The 22267-nt window shown below is 45.0% G+C and overlaps 1 protein-coding gene across 3 annotated transcripts in view; it reads left to right on the forward strand.

The window, feature by feature from the left end:
• The window catches only part of psd3l (pleckstrin and Sec7 domain containing 3, like), a 199774-nt gene that overhangs the window by 94381 nt on the left and 83126 nt on the right, over positions 1 to 22267 (forward strand). For all 3 annotated transcript variants that reach the window (XM_063210436.1, XM_063210437.1, XM_063210438.1), the window contains 3 exons: positions 2039 to 2119; positions 2346 to 2458; positions 4384 to 4442. In XM_063210436.1, coding sequence (XP_063066506.1) covers positions 2039 to 2119; positions 2346 to 2458; positions 4384 to 4442 — 253 coding nt within the window. The remainder of the gene's footprint in view (positions 1 to 2038; positions 2120 to 2345; positions 2459 to 4383; positions 4443 to 22267) is intronic.

Below are 22267 nucleotides of genomic sequence, written 5' to 3' on the forward strand. Positions count from 1 at the left end.
TAGGGAGAGCTTAGCACAGGGACTGTGCTGGGTGTTATGTGCTTTTTGAGCGTTGGCTTCGACGCCAAACGCTGGCTCTGCTGTTTTGGTGTCAGACTACACTACACTATTTGTCTTGCCATCTTGGTCATGTCTGTCTTGAAAAAAAAGATTTCAACGAGACTAACCCATTTAAAGTTGCACCATGTAGGATTGTGGCCAGAGTAGGTATTGCAACTATGCTGCCCATTGCAACTGTGCAACAAATTTGAGCTTTTCATGAATATTTACTCCGTAATAAACGAATATGCTCTAGTATGACCAAAGTACAGTAAGTTTTGCAGCTAAAAAATAAGAGCGGCCATGAATGAACACCTTTTCATGTATGAAAACTGCAATTTACCCCAGTCCTAATGAATGCTTAGAATTTGATGGTGGTGAAAAAGGTAACTAGTGAATGGGCAACAGGAATTCCGGAAATAAACTACTATAAAAAAGGAGTGGAGCTATGTTCGGAGAAAGTTATATTCCATTACACATACCTGGTGCTTTCATCCAAAGCAATTTACGGTTATTTCGATACAGGGTATTGGATACAGTCCCTGGAGCATTGTGGGGTTAGTTGCCTTGCTCTTCAGCCAGGCATCTTAGCCATGGAGGAAGGCAGGGATTGGTAACGACGGGGATTGAACCTGCAACTGTGATCTACAGTCCAACTCCCTAACAATTACACCACGGCTGCCTTGGCAATACAGTAGCTTATTTTTTACAGTATTGATGAACGTAATGTTATCCTCAAGTCATTTTAAAACAACGGAGAAAGTTAAAAGCCTGTTCAATGGATAGAGGTTAGAAAATAAGCATTTCTGTTGTCGACACATGAAATGTCTCGTAGCTCGAGTGGGCTATAAGCACTACAAGGCGAAAATGCCCAGAATCTCTCACTGCCTTTCTCTCACTTGTTGGCGTCCTCTCACGAAATGAAACGGCCACAAAAGCTCTACCATCTGTATTTTTTTTCGTTCCCCGCGATGCTCTGATGTGGTAGAAGAGAAATCTGTTGCGCATTCAAATTGGAGCTTTTGTATGGGAGTGCTGCTGGAGAGCGGCGCGCCAACAGCCTTTGTGTCACCACGGAGACGGACTCGAGTGACATCCACCCACTTCTGCACCCCACCCTCCCCTCCTCCCAACGAGTCACCTCTACCCACTTACAGCCCCCCTCCCTTTCTCTCTTTCTCTCTCTTTCCCTCTCGGTCTGCCTGTGTCGCTATCTATCTTTCTTTCTCCCACCCTCTCTCTTTCTCTCTCTCTATCAATTTCTTACTCTTTCTCTCTGTCAATCTATCTTTCTCTCTTTCTCACTGTCTTGTCTGTCTCTCTATCTCTCTTTCTTTCTCTCTGTCTCTCTCTCTCTCTCTCTTTCCGGTGGGCTGCATTAGACACAGGTCCAGCCAGGACCAATTGCCTATTCTTTCCCTCTGCCAGCGTGATTTGTAGCATCTGAATCGGTGCCGTGGGTGTCTTTACATACAAGCTTTTTTTTCTCTCTCTGTCTCTTTCTTTCTCTCGCTTAGCCTGGCGAGCCGAACCCCTACAGCATCTCTCTCTCTCTCTCTCTCTCTCTCTCTCTCTCGCTCTCTCTCTCTCTGCTGCCTTTTTTGTCTCTTTTTCTCTGTCTCCATCCTCCCCACTTTCACGCTCACTTAGTCCCAGAATGAGTGACGGCCCCAGTCGAGCTGGCCGTTGCATAATGCAGTATCGTCGTTATCTTTATAGTGCAGCTTCGGGGACGGCACGGCACAATGGTAGAAATATAATGTATATTTGACCCCTGACCTCCGGAGGCCTGTTTAGAGGGGGGTGTATATGACGCGGAAATAACTTGTCCCCAAAGTGCCTTCTTGGTGGTTGTTTTGTGTTGTGGTTGGTGCTTGGTAACGGCACTTGGCCTTTTTGCGAAGGTTAATCTGAACTCTCAGTTCTGAATGACAATTTTTGTTTTTTTTTGTTTCCCTCCCCTCCCTACCCTGCCCATCCCTTCTTCTTCTCTTCACAGTAATGACTTCAGCAAGATGGTGGCTGAAGAGTACCTCACTTTTTTTGACTTTACAGGGATGACATTGGACCAATCTCTCAGGTATCTTTCTATCCGTGTCCTGTTACGCTCAATATACAGTGACGTATGTACTACTACATGTTTAATAGAACATTGGTTCTCACTCTGCATATACCCATCGTCACATTTTTTGGCCATTTTACACATAGCAATGCTGATCAACCATATTTTACATGTGAAATCTAATGTTTCAAAACATTTTTTAAAAGTCTCTCTTTTAATGTTCTCCCCTCTCCCTCTCCTCCAGAACATTTCTGAAAGCTTTTGCACTAATGGGAGAAACCCAGGAAAGAGAGCGGGTTTTGATCCACTATTCTAATAGGTACCATCATTGCAACCCAGCCATCATCGCCTCCCGAGGTAGGCTATTCTATTTATTTATGCATTTTTATTTTTTATTTTATTTTACATAAATAATTAAATGTTAATAAATATAAATGATGTTATGATTTATTATTTTATAATTTATTTATTATATCTAATCTACATTTTACTTTTTAAATCTATTTGTAATCGATTTATAATTTTTACGATTGCAAACCTACTGCTTGTTTTTTTTTCTTCATTATATCATTTTCCAATTTCATGTGTGACATATGCAGGTAATTTCATTGCTATTTTGATTCACTCTTGCTGTTCTGATCTGTTTTTATGTGAAGTGACCTTGGGTATTTTGAAAGGCCCTTAAAATAAAAATTCTTATGATCATTTTTGCTACTGCTCACACCATTACCCACTTCCCACTCCACTTTCTCCATGAACATGGTTTATATGCTGATGTGTGAATATAACGTTTGCCTTGTCCTCTGTTTTCCCTTTGAACATGTTAATTCGATAATGAGAATCTAACATTTGTCCTTACCTCAGCAATGAAAATGTTAATATAGTCATATGCATAAAGCGTTTAGTGTGTCCTCTGCATTCGCTGTGAAGATGTTAATGAGGAAATATGGATGTGATGTTGGCTTTCCCCTCTCCGTTTCATTTGAAAATGTCAGTATGGTGATAGGGATTTAATGTTCATTTTCACCTCTGCTTTTTATATGAAAATGTCAGTATAGTAGCAATTTGATTATAGCATTCATCCTCACAGGTGCTTCCTGATCATCAAGTGTACTTGGTAGTAGGTACTTGGTAGAAGTGTTCTATAAAAATATGTTTTATTTGTACTTTTAGTACTATTATTATTATGTGAAAATGTGTGTCATTTTGTCAGAAATATTACCATTTGGATAGTTGTTTGGCGCTGGGAGTTGTTTTATTTGTCCTACTGTGTCTCCTCTTATGAGTGTAGACGTTTCGCTATGCTCTCTTCTCCCATGAGACTCAAGCCATTAACTTGGTCTTAACAAGGATCACTATGCATTAAGTTGACAAATTGCAGTGAGTTTTCGTGCGTGTGCGTGTGCCTGTGCGCGCGCGTGTGTGTGATGGAGGTGGGTGGTGGTGTAAGCACTGTATACAACATGCACTGATGTAGATGGATTCACTTAAGTCCATCCCCCATTTCAATGCCACTGTGTGTACACCGCAAAAGGGTTTTCAGGCCAACAGTCCTACGTATCCAGCCCAAAGCAGTCCATCTCAGAGAAATCCAACCCCTCTGGCCAGACCAGACCCGTCTATTGTGCCCATCCCACCTTTTGTTCTTTTTGAATTAAGTGTCATTTCTACCCCCGTAGCAACCAGTCATCGCCTGGTTAACACCTCTCTCCATGGTGACCAGTAGCATTGATGGAAAGCTAAGCTAAAACGGTCTCCTTGTTGCTAAGACTGTTGCCATGGAATTGATGTTCCACATACATACATACATAGCTCCTGCGTGGAGATGGATGTTGTGTTCAACATGCTGCTGCTGATGTTCCCCTCAGGCTCTCCTGGCAATACAACGCCATATCAAGTCCACACATGAAACCTGCCAGAGGCTGCTGTATGCTGATAAAAACACCATTACTGTTACACTTCGGGGCGTGTGCACCCCCCCACCACCACCACCACCATCACCACCACCACCACCACCACCATCTCAGATTGCATCACCATTTCTTTCTCTTTGCGATGTAGTCGTACTGATGATATTCCACTGTACCCGTTTTAGCCACAATAGGCCTAGTTCTTTTGCTAAATATCTTACCAAAGGGCTCTGGCAGAATGAAATTTGCCTCATAGGTGATGGATCAAAAACACTGTTGCCATCACAATAGACCTACAGTGTGGCTAATATTGACTGCTAATACGGACTGAAACACATGGTTGACCTGTATCGGTATGTTTGTGTCCCGTAGATGGAGTGCATTGCCTTACCTGTGCTTTGATGCTGCTCAACACAGACCTTCACGGCCATGTAAGTATTCAATCCACTCTCCACAAAAAAAACCTCTCATCTATTCTCTGTCTTCTCAAGTTCAAATCGAGGAAGCGCAAGAAATTGGATCTTTAGAGCAAGGAACAAAAAGGATGCGGCAACAAAAAAGAAAAAGAAAATATAGCTGCAAGCAGCAATGCGGGGCCAAGCAGTAAACTTGCCAAAGTCGCCACGGCAACAGAAGGAACTGCAGCGCCCCCTTTGGCCCAAATCTCGCTAATGTTGGTGTGCATTCATTGGAGGGGAGTGTGCTCACATGAACCAAGTTTATTTTGAATCCCTTAAAGGGCTGCCGAGATATAAGCTCACTTCCTGTTACCTGTTGGTGGCGCTAGAGAGTTTGAGCTGGGAATCTGGATTTTTTTGTGGGAGGTCAGGGGATTGACTAGTGTGTGTGCAAATCATAGCTAAAAGAATCTGACAAACGTTTGCTGAGATATGACCTCACTTCCTGTTTTGCCACTTTTTACGACAATTTTGATTGGCTGTCACCTCTTAACGATAAGAGGTATCAAAAATTCTTTGGATACCCTAATGCGTATCAGTCTGAAGATGATGTGTACCTTTTTGCAGGTCATTCTGACAAAGACTGTGTGACAAGTAGCATTTTATTGAATTTTACGAAATTCAAAATGGCGGAATTTCCCTTCTGCGTTGACATAACATCATATAGTGCGTTGGATTCGGCTTGGCCCAAGGATTCTATTGATAATAATATATTTTACCTCGTGCATATGGTTTAAAATCTAAAGGCAAAAATGTAGCTAAATTTTGACCTGTTGGTGGCGCTACAAAGTTTGAGCTGGGGGTCTGATTTTTTTTTCCGTAGGTCATGGGATGGACATCTATATGTGTACAGAATTTTACTCGAAACCGACAAACGGTTGCTGAGATATGACCTCACTTCCTGTTTTGCCACTTTTATGACAATTTTGATTGGCTGTCACGGCTAAACGATAAAAGATATCCAATATTCCTTGAGACCCCATGTGTAACTCAGTCCAGAGATACTATATACCGAGTTTCGGGCAAATTGGTCAACAATTGTGGAAAAAATAGCATTTTTATTTAATTTCATAAAATACAAAATGGCGGGAAAACTATCCAGGCAGAAAATGGCGTCATAGGGTGCGTTGGATTAGTCTTGGCCCAAGGATTCCAGGGATACCAGGTTTATGAAAATTGATCCAGCGGTTCAAAAGTTACAAGCAGAAATGTACCTGCGACTTTCACCTGCTGGTGGCGCTAGAGTATTGGGGCTGGGGACCTATAACTCGCTGTGGGTAATGTTGATGCTGCCTCAAATATGTGTGCCAATTTACAGCATTTTTCTATAAATGGTTCTATGGGCTACCATAGACTTACAGTGAATTTTACAAAATTCAAAATGGCGGAATTTCCCTTCTGCGTTGACATAACTTCATATAGTGCGTTGAATTCGGCTTGACCCAAGGATTCTAGTGATAATAATATATTTTACATCGTGCATATGATTTAAAAGCTACAGGCAAAAATGTAGCTAAAATTTTGACCTGCTGGTGGCGCTACAGAGTTTGAGCTGGGGTTCTGATTTTTTTCGTGGTAGGTCATGGGATGGACTACTATGTGTGTACAAAATCCCAACCTAATTCAACAAACAGTTGCTGAGATATGACCTCACTTCCTGTTTCACCACTTTTACGACAATTTTGATTGGCTGTCACGGCGAAACTATAAAAGATATCTAATATTCCTTGAGACCCCATGTGAAGCTTAGTCTAGAGATACTATATGCCAAGTTTCGGGTGAATTGGTCAAAAATTGCGGGAAAAATAGCATTTTTATTGAATTTCACAAAATCCAAAATGGCGGGAAAACTATCCTGGCGGAAAATGACGTCATAGAGTGCGTTGGATTCGTCTTGGCCCAAGGATTCCAGGGATACCAAGTTTTTGAAAATTGGCCCAGCGGTTCAAAAGTTACAAGCAGAAATGTACCTGCAACTTTGACCTGCTGGTGGCGCTAGAGTGTTGGGGCTGGGGACCTATAAATCGCTGTGGGTGATGCTGAGTCTGCCCTGAATGTGTGTGCCAATTTACAGCATTTTCCTACCTACGGTTCTATGGGCTGCCATTGACTTGCTAAGGAGAGGAAAGATGCCTACGTAATAATAATAATCGTAAGAATATAGCTGCAAGCAGCAATGCGGGGCCAAGCAGTAAACTTGCCAGAGCCGCCACGGCAACAGAAGGAACTGCAGCGCCCCCTTTGGTCCAAATCTCGCCAATGTTGGTGTGCATTCCTTGGACGAGAGTGTGATCACGTAAACCAAGTTTAGTTTGAATCCGTTGAAGAGCTGTCGAGATATGAGCTCACTTCCTGTTACCTGTTGGTGGCGCTAGAGAGTTTGGGGTCTGGATTTTTTTGTGGGAGGTCATGGGATGGACTAGAATGTGTGCAAAAAATCCTAACAGAAATTGACTAACGGTTGCTGAGATATGACCTCACTTCCTGTTTTGCCACCTTTATGACAATTTTGATTGGCTGTCACCGGCAAACAACAAGAGGTGTTCAAAATTCTTTCCTCTCCCCCCTCCCTCTCCCTCCCTCCCTCCCTTCTTCCCTCTCTGTCCCTCTCCCTCTCCCTCTACCTCTCCCTCTCCCTCTCCCCTCTCTCTCTCCCTCTGTCTGTGTGTGTGTGTGTGAGGAGGGGGTGGGGGGGTATGTGCAGGGGCTGGGGCAGTGGGGCTTGACCCCCTGCCGAGAATGGTGTCAGTGAACGTGCGCAAGGGGAGCAGAGGAGACAGAGAGATGAGAAAAAAATCCCTCCATTCTTTCCACAATTTTGAATGGCTGCTGTGAGCTGATAGTTTTTTCAATCGTTACGAAAATCCATACCTGGGTGCAACATGGTGTGAGGATGACCTGTGTACCAATATTTTGAAAATTGGGAGTACAGTTCAAAAGCTACAGGCAAAAATGTAGCTAAAATTTTGACCTGCTGGTGGCGCTACAGAGTTTGAGCTGGGGATCTGATTTTTTTTGTGGTAGGTCATGGGATGGACTACTATGTGTGTACAAAATCCCTGCCCAATTCGACAAACGGTTGCTGAGATATGACCTCACTTCCTGTTTCGCCACGTTTACGACAATTTTGATTGGCTCTCACGGCTAAACGATAAAAGATATCCAATATTCCTGAAGACCCCATGTGTAGCTCAGTCCAGAGATACTATATACCGAATTTCGGGTGAATTGGTCAAAAATTGCGGGAAAATTAACATTTTTATTGAATTTTACAAAATTCAAAATGGCGGGAAAACTATCCTGGCGGAAAATGACGTCATATGGTGCGTTGGATTCGTCTTGACTCAAGGATTCCAGGGATACCAAGTTTATGAAAATTGGCCTAGCGGTTCAAAAGTTACAAGCAGAAATGTACCTGCAACTTTGACCTGCTGGTGGCGCTATAGCGTTGGGGCTGGGGTCCTATAAATTGCTGTGGGTAATGCTGAGACTGCCCCGAATGTGTGTGCCAATTTACAGCATTTTCCTGCCTACGGTTCTATGGGCTGCCATAGACTTGCAGAGGGATAGGAATGGTGACTAGAGAATAATAATAATAATTAAAGCTGCGAGCAGCCTTGGCGGGCCCTCGCACCTGCGGCCAGGTGGGCATGGCACATCGCCCTGCCCTAATACACCCCTACCTGTGAAAAACGTATGAAGCGTAACAATTTTCTGACAAGTATGAGGAAGGTGAAGGCGTCATTGACGTAGCACTGCTGTCTTGTCCACTTCCCCTCTTGGTATCCCTTTGCATTGCCATTTCAATCATATAGACGCATGCAAAATGTTTTAATTTCCACATTTATAGCAATTCATTCGCCTAAAACATGGTGGCACTGCACCTGGTAGCCACTGCAGTCTCATATATGCCAGCTTCGGACAGGTCACTGCAGGGGGTTCTATTGAGTCTGACGTTTTTGGATTTGTAAATGCGCCATACTGAACAACCATGCCATGTCATTTTTACAAGCAGAAATGGGGACCTGAAAGTTCTTGTCGGAAGTCATGGGATTGAAAAGAATGTGTGTGACAATTCCCAAAAGATTCTTACTATGGGTTGCTGAGATATGGCTTCACTTCCTGTTTGGGGGTGTTAGGAGGATTTTGATTGGCTGTCACAGCCAAACCGTGGCTATTTTACTATTTTACTATAAAACTATTTTACAAATCTCTTCAGAGTGCTCCTGAAATTATATGTATCAAATTTTGTGAAAATCAGACCAAATTTGAAGGATTAGGAGCACGTTATCGATTTTCACCAAATCCAAAATGGCGGACATTCTGAAACTGTGGGTATGATGTCATGGGGTTCGTTGGATTCGTCGTGACCCAAGGATTTCAACGCTACCACCAGATTTAAAATTGAGCGTGCGGTTCAAAAGTTACAGGTAGAAATGTAGCTAAAACTTTGGCCTGCTGGTGGGTGGTGACTTTGAAATTTGAACTGCTGGTGGCGCTAGAGTGTTTGAGCTAGCGACCTGATATTTCTTGTGGGGAGTCATGGGATGGTCAAGAATGTCCGTAACAATTTGCAGAACGTTCTGACCATGGGTTCCCAAGATATGACTTCACTTCCTGTTCAGCGACGTAATCCAAAATGGCTGACATTCTATAATGGTGGATATGATGTTCGTTGGTTTCGGCTTGGTTCGTTGGATTCGGCTTGGCCCAAGGATTTCAACGCTACCACTAGATTTAAAATTGAGCGTGCGGTTCAAAAGTTACAGGCAGAAATGTATCTAAAATTTTAACCTGCTGGTGGCGCTAGAGAGTTTGAGCTAGCGACCTGTATTTTTTTTTGGTGGGTCATGGTATGGACGGAAATGTCTGTGACAATTTACAGAACATTGTGACCATGGGTTCCCAAGATATAGCTTCACTTTCTGTTTGGCGACCTTTAGGCCGTTTTTGATTGGCTGTCACAGCCGAACGAACACATTACCGCAAAATCCATTCGATAAGTTTTGTTAGGCTCATTTCAGAGATGCTATATACCGACTTTCAGAAAGATTGATCAAAAATTGAGGGAGGAATAGCATTTTTACTGATTTTCCATGCGCTGCTTGGCCCCTAATTATCTCACTTCCTGTTGGGTGTGGCCATGGCAACCCATTGACTTTTTTGTTCGTCTTAGTGAGATACACACCCCCCAAAAATTTGGAGTCTGTAACTTGTACTTATATCGGCCCTAGCTTTGACCTGCTGGTGGCGCTAGAGGGCTTAAACTGGAGACCTGATATTTCTTGTGGAGGGTCATGGTATAGACAAGAAGGTCTGTGGCAATTTGCAGGAGATTATGTCCATGTGTTTTCAAGATATAGCATCACTTCCTGTTTGGCAACTTTAAGTCTGTTTTTGATTGGCTGTAACGGCCGAACAAAAACATTACCGCAAAATCCACTCGATAACTTTTGTGAGGCTCACTCTAGAGGTGCTCTATACCGACTTTCAGAAAGATTGATCAAAAATTGAGGGAGGAATAGCATTTTTACTGATTTTCGATGCGCTGCTTGGCCCCTAATTATCTCACTTCCTGTTGGGTGTGGCCATGGCAATCTGTTGACTTTTTTGTTTGTCTTAGTGAGATACACACACACACAAATTTTGGAGTCTGTAGCTTGTACTTTATACCAGCCCCGCTCCATAGGCCTACGCATTTAGGGGGCGCTATTCTGTGCCCGGACCCAATCCGGACCCGAGCTTCTGGTTCTGAGTAGCGGTTGCCATGTCCGACCACCATGCCAAAGGGCGTACCACCAAGTTCTTCTCAGACAAAATGGGCGACCCGAACAACGAGCAAGAAGCGAAATAATAATAATAATTAAAGCTGCGAGCAGCCTTGGCGGGCCCTCGCACCTACGGCCCAGGGGGCATGGCACATCGCCCTGCCCTAATACACCCCTACCTGTGAAAAACGGATGAAGCGTAACAATTTTCTGACGGGTATGAGGAAGGAGAAGGCGTCATTGTCTTAGCACCGCTATCTTGTCCACTTCCCCTCTCTGTATCCCTTTGCATTGCCATTTGAATCATATAGACACATGGAAAATGTTTTAATTTCCACATTTATAGCAATTCATTCGCCTAAAACATGGTGGCACGGCACTTGGTAGCCACTGCAATCACATATGCCAGCTTCGGACAGGTCTCTGCAGGGGGTTCTATTGACATTTTTGGATTTGTAAATGCACCATACTGAACAACCATGCCATGTAAGTTTTACAAGCAGAAATTGGGACCTGGAAGTTCTTGTGGGAAGTCATGGGACAATGAGAATGTGTGTGACAATTCCCAAAAGATTCTTACTATGGGTTGCTGAGATATGACTTCACTTCCTGTTTGGGGGTGTTAGGAGGATTTTGATTGGCTGTCTTGGCCAAACCGTAAAAGATGTAATAAAACTCTTTCACAAATCTCTTCAGAGTGGTCCTGAAATCATATGTATCAAGTTTTGAGAAAAATAGACCGAATTTGAAGGATTGGGACCACGTTATCGATTTTCACCAAATCCAAAATGGCGGACATTCTGAAAATGCGGGTATGATGTCATGGGGTTCGTTGGATTCGTCTTGGCCCAAGGATTTCAACGCTACCACCGGAATTAAAATTGAGCATGCGGTTCAAAAGTTACTGGCAGAAATGTAGCTAAAACTTTGGCCTGCTGTTGGGTGGTGACTTTGAACTTTGAACTGCTGGTGGCGCTAGAGTGTTTGAGCTATCGACCTGATATTTCTTGTGGCCGGTCATGGGATGGTCAAGGATGTCTGTTACAATTTACAGATGGTTCTGACCATGGGTTCCCAAGATATGACGTCACTTCCTGTATGACAACTTAATCCAAAATGGCGGACATTCTATAATGGCGGATATGATGTCATATGGTTCGTTGGATTCGTCTTGGCCCAAGGATTTCAACGCTACCCCTGGATTTGAAATTGAGCGTGCGGTTCAAAAGTTACAGCTAGAAATGTAGCTAAAACTTTGACCTGCTGGTGGCGCTAGAGAGTTTGAGCTAGCGACCTGAATTTTTTTGTGGTCGGTCATGGTATTGACCGGAATGTCTGTGACAATTTACAGAACATTGTGACGATGGGTTCCCAAGATATGACTTCACTTCCTGTTTGGCGAGTTTTAATCGATTTTTAGGCCGTTTTTGATTGGTTGTCACGGCCAAACGAAAAGATTATCGCAAAATCCATTCGATAACTTTTGTGAGGCTCAGTCCAGAGATGCTATATACCGACTTTCAGAACGGTTGATCAAAACTTGCGGGAAAAATAGCGTTTTTATTGATTTTCACAAAATTCAAAATGGCGGGAAAACTATCCAGGCGGAAAATGACGTCATGGTGTGCGTTGGATTCGTCTCAGCCCAAGGATTCCAGGGATACCAAGTTTTTGAAAATTGGCCCAGCGGTTCAAAAGTTACAAGCAAAAATGTCCCTGAAATTTTGGCCTGCTGGTGGCGCTAGAGGGTTCGGGGTGATGACCTATAATTCTGGTTCTGAGTAGCGGCGCACATTTCCGACCACCGTGCCAAAGGGCGTCCCACCAAATGCTTCTCAGACAAAATGGGCGACCCGAACAACGAGCAAAAAGAAGCGAAATAATAATAATAATAATCCGAGGGAGAACAATAGGGCCTCGCGCCCTACGGTGCTCGGGCCCTAATAATCCGAGCAAGAACAATAGGGCCTCGCACCCTCCGGTGCTCGGGCCCTAATGAAGAAAACCTACTAACTCTATAGGGGCCTTCGCCAGCTTCGCTGCTTGGCCCCTAAAAATCAAATCGACAGTTAAACCCTTTCCCCAATTGTGGTGTGGCCGGGAGGGCTGATGTAGAATTTTAATCACCGCTTTCCAAAGCATCAAAAGCCGTGTGATTTGTATGCAGATGTGGTCAATTGGTGACATTTGCTCACAATACTAATACGCATTTCCATTCGAATTCGTGCTGTAGTCAGCTGCCGTTGTGTATTATAGTGTTGGAGGGTGCTTGCAGTGCGGGATGGCCCTTGTGGAGCTCTTGGTTCTGTGTTGTGAAGTGCAGTGGTTGCCAACCAGGGGTACCACGGCAGGGGGTATGTGGAAAAATGTTATTGGAGTAAAACCGTATTGGGATAGAGGAAGATATACAACGCATGAAATTCACATTTTATTTTATTTTATTTTTTAAGTCCTCCAAGGGAAGTCATATGAACATAAAACAGGATTTCCCCCAGTACTTTAGGCCTGCAGTGTATTGAAGGTGGCCACCTTTACAACAGACCCCACCCTCAATAGGTCCCCTGAAAATATAACTTAAGTGTATTGCAGATGTAATTTCTGATTTTGCTTTATAAAACGGATCATATTTCATGTGAAACTGCATGACATTAAAATGACATCGAATGCTGGATTACATGGCCGGATTACATGCGGACCATAAACTGCCTGCAGGGTACAGGTTCCCCACCCATGGCTTAAATGGAATGCAAGCCAAAAAAGGTAGAGAAACACTGTAGCCTAGTAAACCAGTGCCACCCACTGGACGCCGAAATTTCTCGGCTGTGGCCTTGCATCGTTTGAGTGGTCTGCCAAGCTTGCCAAGAATCTGGCAAACTAATCACAACGCAGAGATTTGTTTTGAATTTGTTTTGAATCAAAGCGGGCAGGGTTTTGAGGGAGTGACGACGAAGCTCGCAATGTAAGCACATCAACGACACAGATAGCGCTGATCAGAGCGCCGGCCTATTAGCACAGGCACGGTTTGAAAGACAACGGGTTGTTCTCTTCAACAATCTTCGGATGTACTATTCATCGGGGCCAGACTAAATTTCACATCCAATCTCACATTTAGGCTGGTTTATCAGGCTAGAAACACTGGTGTAGTGTATAGAGGAGACTGGTTTTGTAAAAAGTTCTTAGTTGGGTATTCTACCCTACAATGGTGAAGTACAGTAATTACACCAACAGTGGAATTGAGAAAATGCCTTTTCAAAAGGAGACACATTTGGCTCGTCTTTGTAACAAAATAAAGAAGGTAATTAAAACCATTTTCAGTCAAAAACCTCAATTTTGACTAATATGTAGTTGCTGCACGTTGACTTCTAGGGCAGTATTGTGAAGAGTAGTTATGTTGTGGTGTGGCCCTTGAGTGGGTATTGTGTATTGAGTTGGTGTCTGGTTGTCTTGAGATATTGCGCAAGAGTTTCTTGCCTCGAGCCATCTGCTTTTAAAACACTTCAGCCATGTTTTCCTTTTATTATTATTCCCTTCATTCTTATCCTATTATTTATTTATTATGTATTACTACACAATACAAAGCAGTTGCAGCCTTCATTTCACTGCCAATTTTGTCAGCGCAAGAAGGCATTTGACAAATCAAATCTTGAATCTCGACTCTTGTGGTCCTTTTAGAATATTTTGCGTCGTGCTGCTTGTGTTGTGGTCCTTGCTGTTGTATATTGTTGTGCTGGCTGCGTCCTCTTTAGCTATGGATAGCTGGCTGTGCTGAAGCTCTTGGTTGGATATTGTGTATATTGTGTTGACTGCTGGTCGTGTTCCTTGTTGTTGGGCATTGTGTCGCTGGCTGCCTCCTCTTTAGCGATGGCTGCTCCTCTCCTTAACGGATGGCAGGAGACTTGTGGCGTTGATGGACGAGCGGGAACGTGGCACTCGCCCGCGTCACGAGCACAAACTACACGTCACTCTCTTTCTTTTCTCTTGCTCTCCTTTTTCTCTCTCTCTCTCTCTCTCTCTCTCTCTCTCTCTCTCGCTCGCTCACTCGCTCGCTCGCTCTCTCTCGCTCTCTCGCTCTCTGTCTGACTTTCTTGCTTGGACTCTCTTCCTCTCTGTCTGTTTCTCACTGTAGCTCTCCATCTCTCTGTATCTCTGTCTGGCTGGCTGGCTGTCTGTCTGGCTGTCTGTCCTGGCAGAAGTGTATTGTCAGAGAATCGCCTACTCTGTCTAGTTAAATAGATGCGGCATAAGAGAGACGGGGAGGGACAGAGAGAAAGGTGGATCATTTTAACATTCAGTTCCGTCATCCCAGTTTGATCAAGGAGCGAGGAAAATTATTTTTTTTTAGCATATTTCTCAAACCAGCCAAGTCAATACTTTAACACTTTCACACATTCAGATTACCATGCGTACACGTACACACACACACACACACACACACACACACACACACACACACACACACACACACACACACACACACACACACACACACACACACACACACACATAAACACACACACACACGCATACAAATATGATTGTTGGTTTCCAATTAATTTGTTGAGGAGAGAGAAAGAAAATGGCCAATCAATTATATTCCGCCCATGGGCACTGAGGAAATCATATGCTATGTAATTTGCATGCCTGATCAGCCATGACGCCCAGTTAGCATAGATTGTGATAGACAGGTTGTGAGGACCTTGCTTGGCTATATACTGTGTGTTGTATCTACACAGTGTGCCCTGTATATGTTCATACAATAGGAGTTAGGCATGGGATGTGCTTGCAAGTGTCCTACTGTAGGAGTCAACTGTAGGAGTCCTACAGTAGGAGTCAAGTGTCCTACTGTTTGTATTTTTTTGGCAAACATCTTTATTTAATTTTTCCTTTAATTAAAAAAACGGCACGCAAAATTGACATAAAATACGCATGACAACGCGTTTCATGCACGAAATGTGCACATGTCTCTTGCAGTAAACATACTCTCAGAAGACTCTTTCTCACCCCATCTGTCCTAGCCTAGGAACTCCCATACTGCCTTTAGTTCTACACAATCGTTTCGATCTGAAAGACAGTATGGCGAGGATGACTCATAACGTACAAGATCATGGGATCTGTGTCATAATGGCCAAGCATTCCGACCTTAACAGTTTCTCTGCCCAATCAGAGAGCAGGGCAGTGTGTCATAATAGCCAAGTATTCCGGCCCCATACGGAATTTACAATAGGCAACTCCCCAGACCTAATCTCACTTGTGATTAGGTCTGGTGTTAACCAGGCAACATCTGTCCTTTATTTCTTGTAACATATTGTGTATTATTAACATGTTAATATTTACTCCGAGTAGAACTTACGGAGCCTAGATCATCCTGCATACTCTCCAGCACCTCTCTAGCCGCTGTAATCAGATAAAAGGGCCCTGGAGAATATGCGAGCCACATTACCGTATTTCACAATGGCCCCAGCTCACCCTGACACCCTCTGATCCTCTGATAGTATCCTCCCCAGCAAACGCTCTCTCGTCCCCAGCGGACGCAGTCTGCTGCCCAGCACACGCTCTCTCCTCCCCAACACCCAAACGCCTTCTCATCTCCTCCCCAACACCCAAACGCCTTCTCATCTCCTCCCCAACACCCAAACGCCTTCTCATCGCCAACACCCAAACGTCCTCTCCTCCCCAACGCCCAAACACCCTTCTCCTCCCCAACACCCAAACGCCCTCTCCTCTCCTCCCCAACACCCAAACACCCTCTCCTCCCCAACACCCAAACGCCTTCTCATCTCCTCCCCAACACCCAAACGCCTTCTCATTTCCTCCCCAGCACCCAAACGCCCTCTTCTCCCCAGCACCCAAACGCCCTCTCATCGCCAACACCCAAACGCCCTCTCCTCCCCAACACCCAAACACCCTCTCCTCCCCAACATCCAAATGCCATCTCCTCCCCAACACCCAAATGCCCTCTCCTCTCCTCCCCAACACCCAAACGCCCTCTCCTCCCCAACACCCAAACACCCTCTCCTCTCCTCCCCAGCACCCAAACGCCCTCTTCTCCCCAACACCCGATCGCCCTCTCATCGCCAACACCCAAATGCCCTCTCATCGCCAACACCCAAACGCCCTCTCCTCCCCAACACCCAAACGCCCTCTCCTCCCCAACACCCGATCGCCCTCTCATGCCCAACACCCAATCGCTCTCTCCTCCCAAACCCCTCAAACACCCTCTCCTTGCCAACCCAAACATCCCCCAAGTGCCCTCTCATCCCCTTACCCCTTCATCTGGTCTGGTCCTGGGAATGAGCCCTCATAAACTCCACTCTTCCATGTCACACCCACTCCCTCCCTCATTGCCTTCCCCCCCCGGCTGGCACCCCTTGGCACCCATAACCAACAACCAGTAGTGGCATTAGTAGTGGCTGTGGTTACTGTGTCTGGTAGTGGATGTAATGGCTAGTCACAGTGGTAGTGATTGTGGGTGAGATCAGTTTCTTTGACGACTGCGGTGATCATACCTTTGGTGGTGGCAGCTATAGGGTTAACTGTAGTGTAGTGTAGTGGCAGAATTTTTGGGAATATCAAGGAATTTTATATAAAGCTGTTGTTCCCGACAGGAAAACTCAGAGAATTTGATGATTTTGAGTGCAAAGTCAACTACTAAGAAAGGACATACTCTACCCTTTAAACTCTGCTCACGAAGCAGCGGTAGCACAGCAGTATTAGTAGTATTAGCGGTAGCAGTTGTTCTTGCCTCGCTTTGCCTTGCCATGCCTTGCCTTGCCTTGGTGCTGGGCCAGTTTCGCTTTCGCCATCGGGCCGAGAAGTGATTCATCAGCCCATCGTCTGGTCTCACACCAGTCAGGTATTGACCGGCTGTCCAATGGCCAACAAGTGAGGCTGGAGTGTGTGTGTGTGCGCGTGTGTGTGTGTGTGCGCGTGTGTGTGCGTGTGCGTGTGCGTGCGTGCGTGCGTATTGGGGTGCTGCGTGTGTGGATTGGGTGCTGTGTGTGTGTGTGTGTGCGTGCCTGCGTATTGGGTTCTGTGTGTGTGTGTGTGTGTGGCTGTGTGCTGCGTGCGTGTGTGTGTGTGTGGCTGTGTGCTGCGTGCGTGTGTGTGTGTGTGTGTGTGTGTACACTGTAATTGGCCAGTGATTACAAGTATGCAGCAAAACCCAGGGCACAGGCTACTGTAAACCCAGGGCACACCAGGTACTACATATAACAATGGATCAGTGCATAACTGGACAATAAAATCCTTTGTCATCACCCACACATTTTACTGTGCATGGTATGAACATAGAATGCACATCTTTTTAAGGGAAAAAAAGAAAAAGGGAACACAAGCTTGTGTAGATTCAGAAGAGGTGAGCATCAAAAGCAGAAGTCCTCATGGCTTCTCTGGTATGCAGCCTCTGCATCTGATCTGGCAACATGAGACCTTTTCTTTCTTTCTTTCTTTCTTTCTTTCTTTCTTTCTTGTCGTCTTGTGCCAGTCGGCGTTTGCGTTTGTCACTGCTGTCCTCCTACCAGCTCTGCTGGTGTTGGCAGCGCCTGCAAAGCCGTTTGGAACAAACACCGTCTGCTCATTATTTTACTGAAGCGTGCAGGATGGCCGCACTCGTTTGTTTCAGACTCCGTCTCTCTCTCTCTCTCTCTCTATCTATCTATCTCTCTCTCTCTCTCTATCTTTCTCTCTCTCTCTCTCTCTCTCTCTCTCTCTATCTATCTATCTATCTATCTATCTCTCTATCTATCAATCTCTCTCTATCTCTCTATCTTTCTCTCTATACATTTCTCCCGCACATGTATGAGTACAAACAGAAACTCGTTTGTTTCCGTCTTCATGTGTGGCTCTCTCTCCATCTACATATGTCCCTCATTCTCTGTCTGTCTGTCTCCGTTTCTCTCGACACGCATATAGGGAGGAAAGAAAAAACTAACCGAACGGAAACCTAACGCGGGCGGTCCCATGAGGGCTCTCGACGGCAATCTTGTGCTTTTGGTGGCTGAGAGGAACCGAGCTAATTGCAGGAGCTGTCTGATGGACGGAGGGAGGGTGTGATGTATTAATTATGGACAGAAATGCATAACGAGAATGCTTTGGAAAGAAAAGAGAAGACGAATAAAAAATATAGCTGCAAGCAGCAATGCGGGGCCAAGCAGTAAACTTGCCAGAGTCGCCACGGCAACAGAAGGAACTGGAGCGCCCCCTTTGGTCCAAATCTCGCCAATGTTGGTGTGCATTCCTTGGACGAGAGTGTGATCACGTAAACCAAGTTTAGTTTGAATCCGTTGAAGAGCTGCCGAGATATGAGCTCACTTCCTGTTACCTGTTGGTGGCGCTAGAGAGCTTGGGGTCTGGGGGAGGTCGTGGGATGGACTAGAATGTGTGCAAAAAATCCTAACAGAAATTGACTAACGGTTGCTGAGATATGACCTCACTTCCTGTTTTGCCACCTTTATGACAATTTTGATTGGCTGTCACCGGCAAACGACAAGAGGTGTTCAAAATTCTTTCCTCTCCCCCCTCCCACTCCCTCCCTCCCTCCCTTCTTCCCTCTCTGTCCCTCTCCCCCTCCCCCTCCCTCTCCCTCTGTCTGTCTGTGTGTGTGTGAGGGGGGGGTGGGGTGCAGGGGTTGGGGCAGTGGGGCTTTGGTTGACACTAGAGCAATAGCAGACTACGCACACACCTAAGCTCTCGTCTCTTGTGTGTCCAGAGACCCCCTGCCGAGAATGGTGTCAGTGAACGTGCGCAGGTGCCGTTGGCAAAGGGGATAGAGAGATGAGAAAAATCCCTCCATTCTTTCCACAATTTTGAATGGCTGCTGAGAGCTGATAGTTTTTTCAATCGTTACGAAAATTCATACCTGGGTGCAGCATAGTGTGAAGATGACCTGTGTACCAATATTTTGAAAATTGGGAGTACGGTTCAAAAGCTACAGGCAAAAATGTAGCTAAAATATTTACCTGCTGGTGGCGCTACAGAGTTTGAGCTGGGGATCTGATTTTTTTTGTGGTAGGTCATGGGATGGACTAATATGTGTGTACAAAATCCCTGCCCAATTCGACAAACGGTTGCTGAGATATGACCTCACTTCCTGTTTTGCCACGTTTACGACAATTTTGATTGGCTCTCACGGCTAAACGATAAAAGATATCCAATATTCCTGAAGACCCCATGTGTAGCTCAGTCCAGAGATACTATATACCGAGTTTTGGGTGAATTGGTCGAAAATTGTGGGAGGAGTAGCATTTTTATTGAATTTCAAAAAATTCAAAATGGCGGGAAAACTATCCTGGCGGAAAATGACGTCACAGGGTGCGTTGGATTCGTCTTGGCCCAAGGATTCCAGGGATACCAAGTTTATGAAAATTGGCCCAGCGGTTCAAAAGTTACAAGCAGAAATGTACCTGCAACTTTGACCTGCTGGTGGCGCTAGAGTGTTGGGGCTGGGGACCTGTAAATCACTGTGGGTAATGCTGAGGCTGCCTCAAATGTGTGTGCCAATTTACAGCATTTTCCTGCCTACGGTTCTATGGGCTGCCATAGACTTACAGTCGGAGAAGAATGGTGACTAGATAATAATAATAACAATGAAGAAAACCTACTAACTCTATAGGGGCCTTCGCCAGCTTCGCTGCTTGGCCCCTAAAAATCCTGACAGAAACATGAAAGCCTATTGTGTATGTGCTCAGAGAGCAAGTTCAACTGGAGACCCGAAAATCCTGAACCTGACATAAATTACAAGTGCACCCTTGTCATGATGGTTAGGGTGTCACAGGTGAACAAGACCTGTACAGTGTGCTGTACGCTGCATACATTAGTGAAGACCATCAAGTGGAAGTCATTTGCACACAGCGTTTTCATTTTTACTGTGTCTGTTCTGCAATGGTTAGGATGGCACCTTCACAAAATGTCTTAGCATAAATCAGCAAGACATTGGTGCACTGTGAATTGTTTTTTAATATTCCGTGCCCATATGTGCACCATAATACAGAGTAGGATGGGTTGTCTTGTGCACTGTTTTATGTGACATCCTAAATGAAGGTAGTGCCTGACATTTATTGAGGTGAGAGTGTTTCGTAGTTACAGCACATGATGTATTGGTGCCTTGCAGGGGCGTAAAGTATACCCCCACAGCCCCCATGAGGCACAGGGGCCCTTACGAGGTGGGGGGACCACATGGGCCCTTAACTTGAAGAAAAGGGCCCCCTCCACATGATATTGGACCCTCTTTTTTCGTTTGGGGGCCCATTCTTGGTAGCTTGCAGGGGGGCCTGGAGTACTTGCGTTATGCCACTGCCTTGCTATGCGTTACATCTTACACTGAGGTAGCTACGGTAGCAGTACATGACATTTATTCCCATGACAGTGATGCATGATGACAGGTGTTTTGTATGCTGTGTGCTAAGCATGTGTTGCGTCCCTATGTAAATTGTCTGTCAGCGATATGTTGCCGAAGGCACTCAGCCAACGCTGAGACCATAGTCATGATGAACAGCCAGGGATGAATTTCTCGAAAGCGTTGTTGCTTACTACGGTAGCTACTTTGTTGGTCGCAATGCAATTTCCCATTGGCAACTACCCAAGTTGCTAACTGCTAACAACTACGCTTTAGAGAAATGCACCCCATATTTTTTTTTCAGCATTGTCCTTCAGCTTCCCCAGAAATTCTCAGGCAATTAGGTTTTTCTTTTATCCCCTCTCTGTAAAAATCCTCGCCAGCCAAGTCCTCGTCCCACACGAGCATTTGCCAAGTTTGCGAGTGCTTAATTACAGCACACCGCACCGCACCACACCACCATGCTGCTCAATGACACTTTGATGTCACGTACGGTATGCGCTTTTAACATTAACACAACACAGCACAACACAAGTGCATGTGAAGTGGTTGAATAATTGCTTGAACAACCTCTGTTTTTGTCTTGTCTCCTTGTGTTTTGAGGTAATTAAGTAAGTGAAGTGGAATTAAACTGAAGCCTTCATATATTTGGATGACAAGCTTTAACAAGCTGTCATTGGCCTTATTTCTGTTGTAAATGACTTCAGAAAACCTTAATGCTTTAGAATATCAGTAGTTGTACTATCACATGGATGCGATGAGAGTTTTTTTGATCTGGAGTGTCATTGGGGTACCTTTCCCGAGTGCCATTTTGAATTAAAAAAAAAAAAAGTTGCGTTGCAATGGCAACAGAACTCTGCACTGTAATTCATTCACCAGTCGAACTCGTGATGGCAGAAGTGATGAAATGGCTACCTGGAAACAGGAGGAAATGTTGCCAGGCAGCAACGTTAATTCATCAGAACTATTTTTATTTCATTGCATGGTTCGTGGTGAAAAATGAGGTTTGCTAAGCCCACGCGTTACTTCAGATAATTACAACATGCTGCTCTGCTTTATATAGACGTTTAAACAAGCCAAAGGTTTGTCAATTGACTGATGTAGGAAGAAGCAGCCGTGGCTGGATTGGCCAGAGTGTGTATACAGGCCATTTGCCCGTTGGACTGCTTATGATTTTGTCTTGGCTCTCATCTCTCTAGGTCGTCCTCAGACATGCCTTCCATCGTTGCTTCCAGTCATCCCGATACTCCATACATCTTTTCAGTTCGCTGGTACTCTGGGCTCCGGCGTCCTTCTTGAGTATGTCCACAAATGTTAGTGTGGGACGTCCTCTTAACCGGCACCCATGTGATGGTTCCCATAGCACCAGTTTGCTGGCTGGCAGTTCTGGGTGTCTTTGGCAATGTCCTGCGAGTCTCATTCTCCTTACGGCTATCTTCTCGCTCACCCAAGGTATTCCCTCGTATAGGGAATGTCCTGGCCCTCCCCTCAATGTAGTTGGTATCATGGCACAAACACACCAGAAGCTACTAGACCAGCACCAGTGATTGTAGACAAGAGGTGATTTGAGCGACTCGAGCGTCAGTTTGTAGTTGAACATAATATTATGCGAATATTATGCAAATGAGTTATAATGCTGTTGGGAGACAGCCGGCACGTACCAACGCGTAAAGTTCTTCATACATGCTCGTCAATTC

This window comes from Engraulis encrasicolus, chromosome 11 (genome assembly GCF_034702125.1).
Source record: "Engraulis encrasicolus isolate BLACKSEA-1 chromosome 11, IST_EnEncr_1.0, whole genome shotgun sequence".
Lineage (NCBI taxonomy): Eukaryota > Metazoa > Chordata > Actinopteri > Clupeiformes > Engraulidae > Engraulis > Engraulis encrasicolus.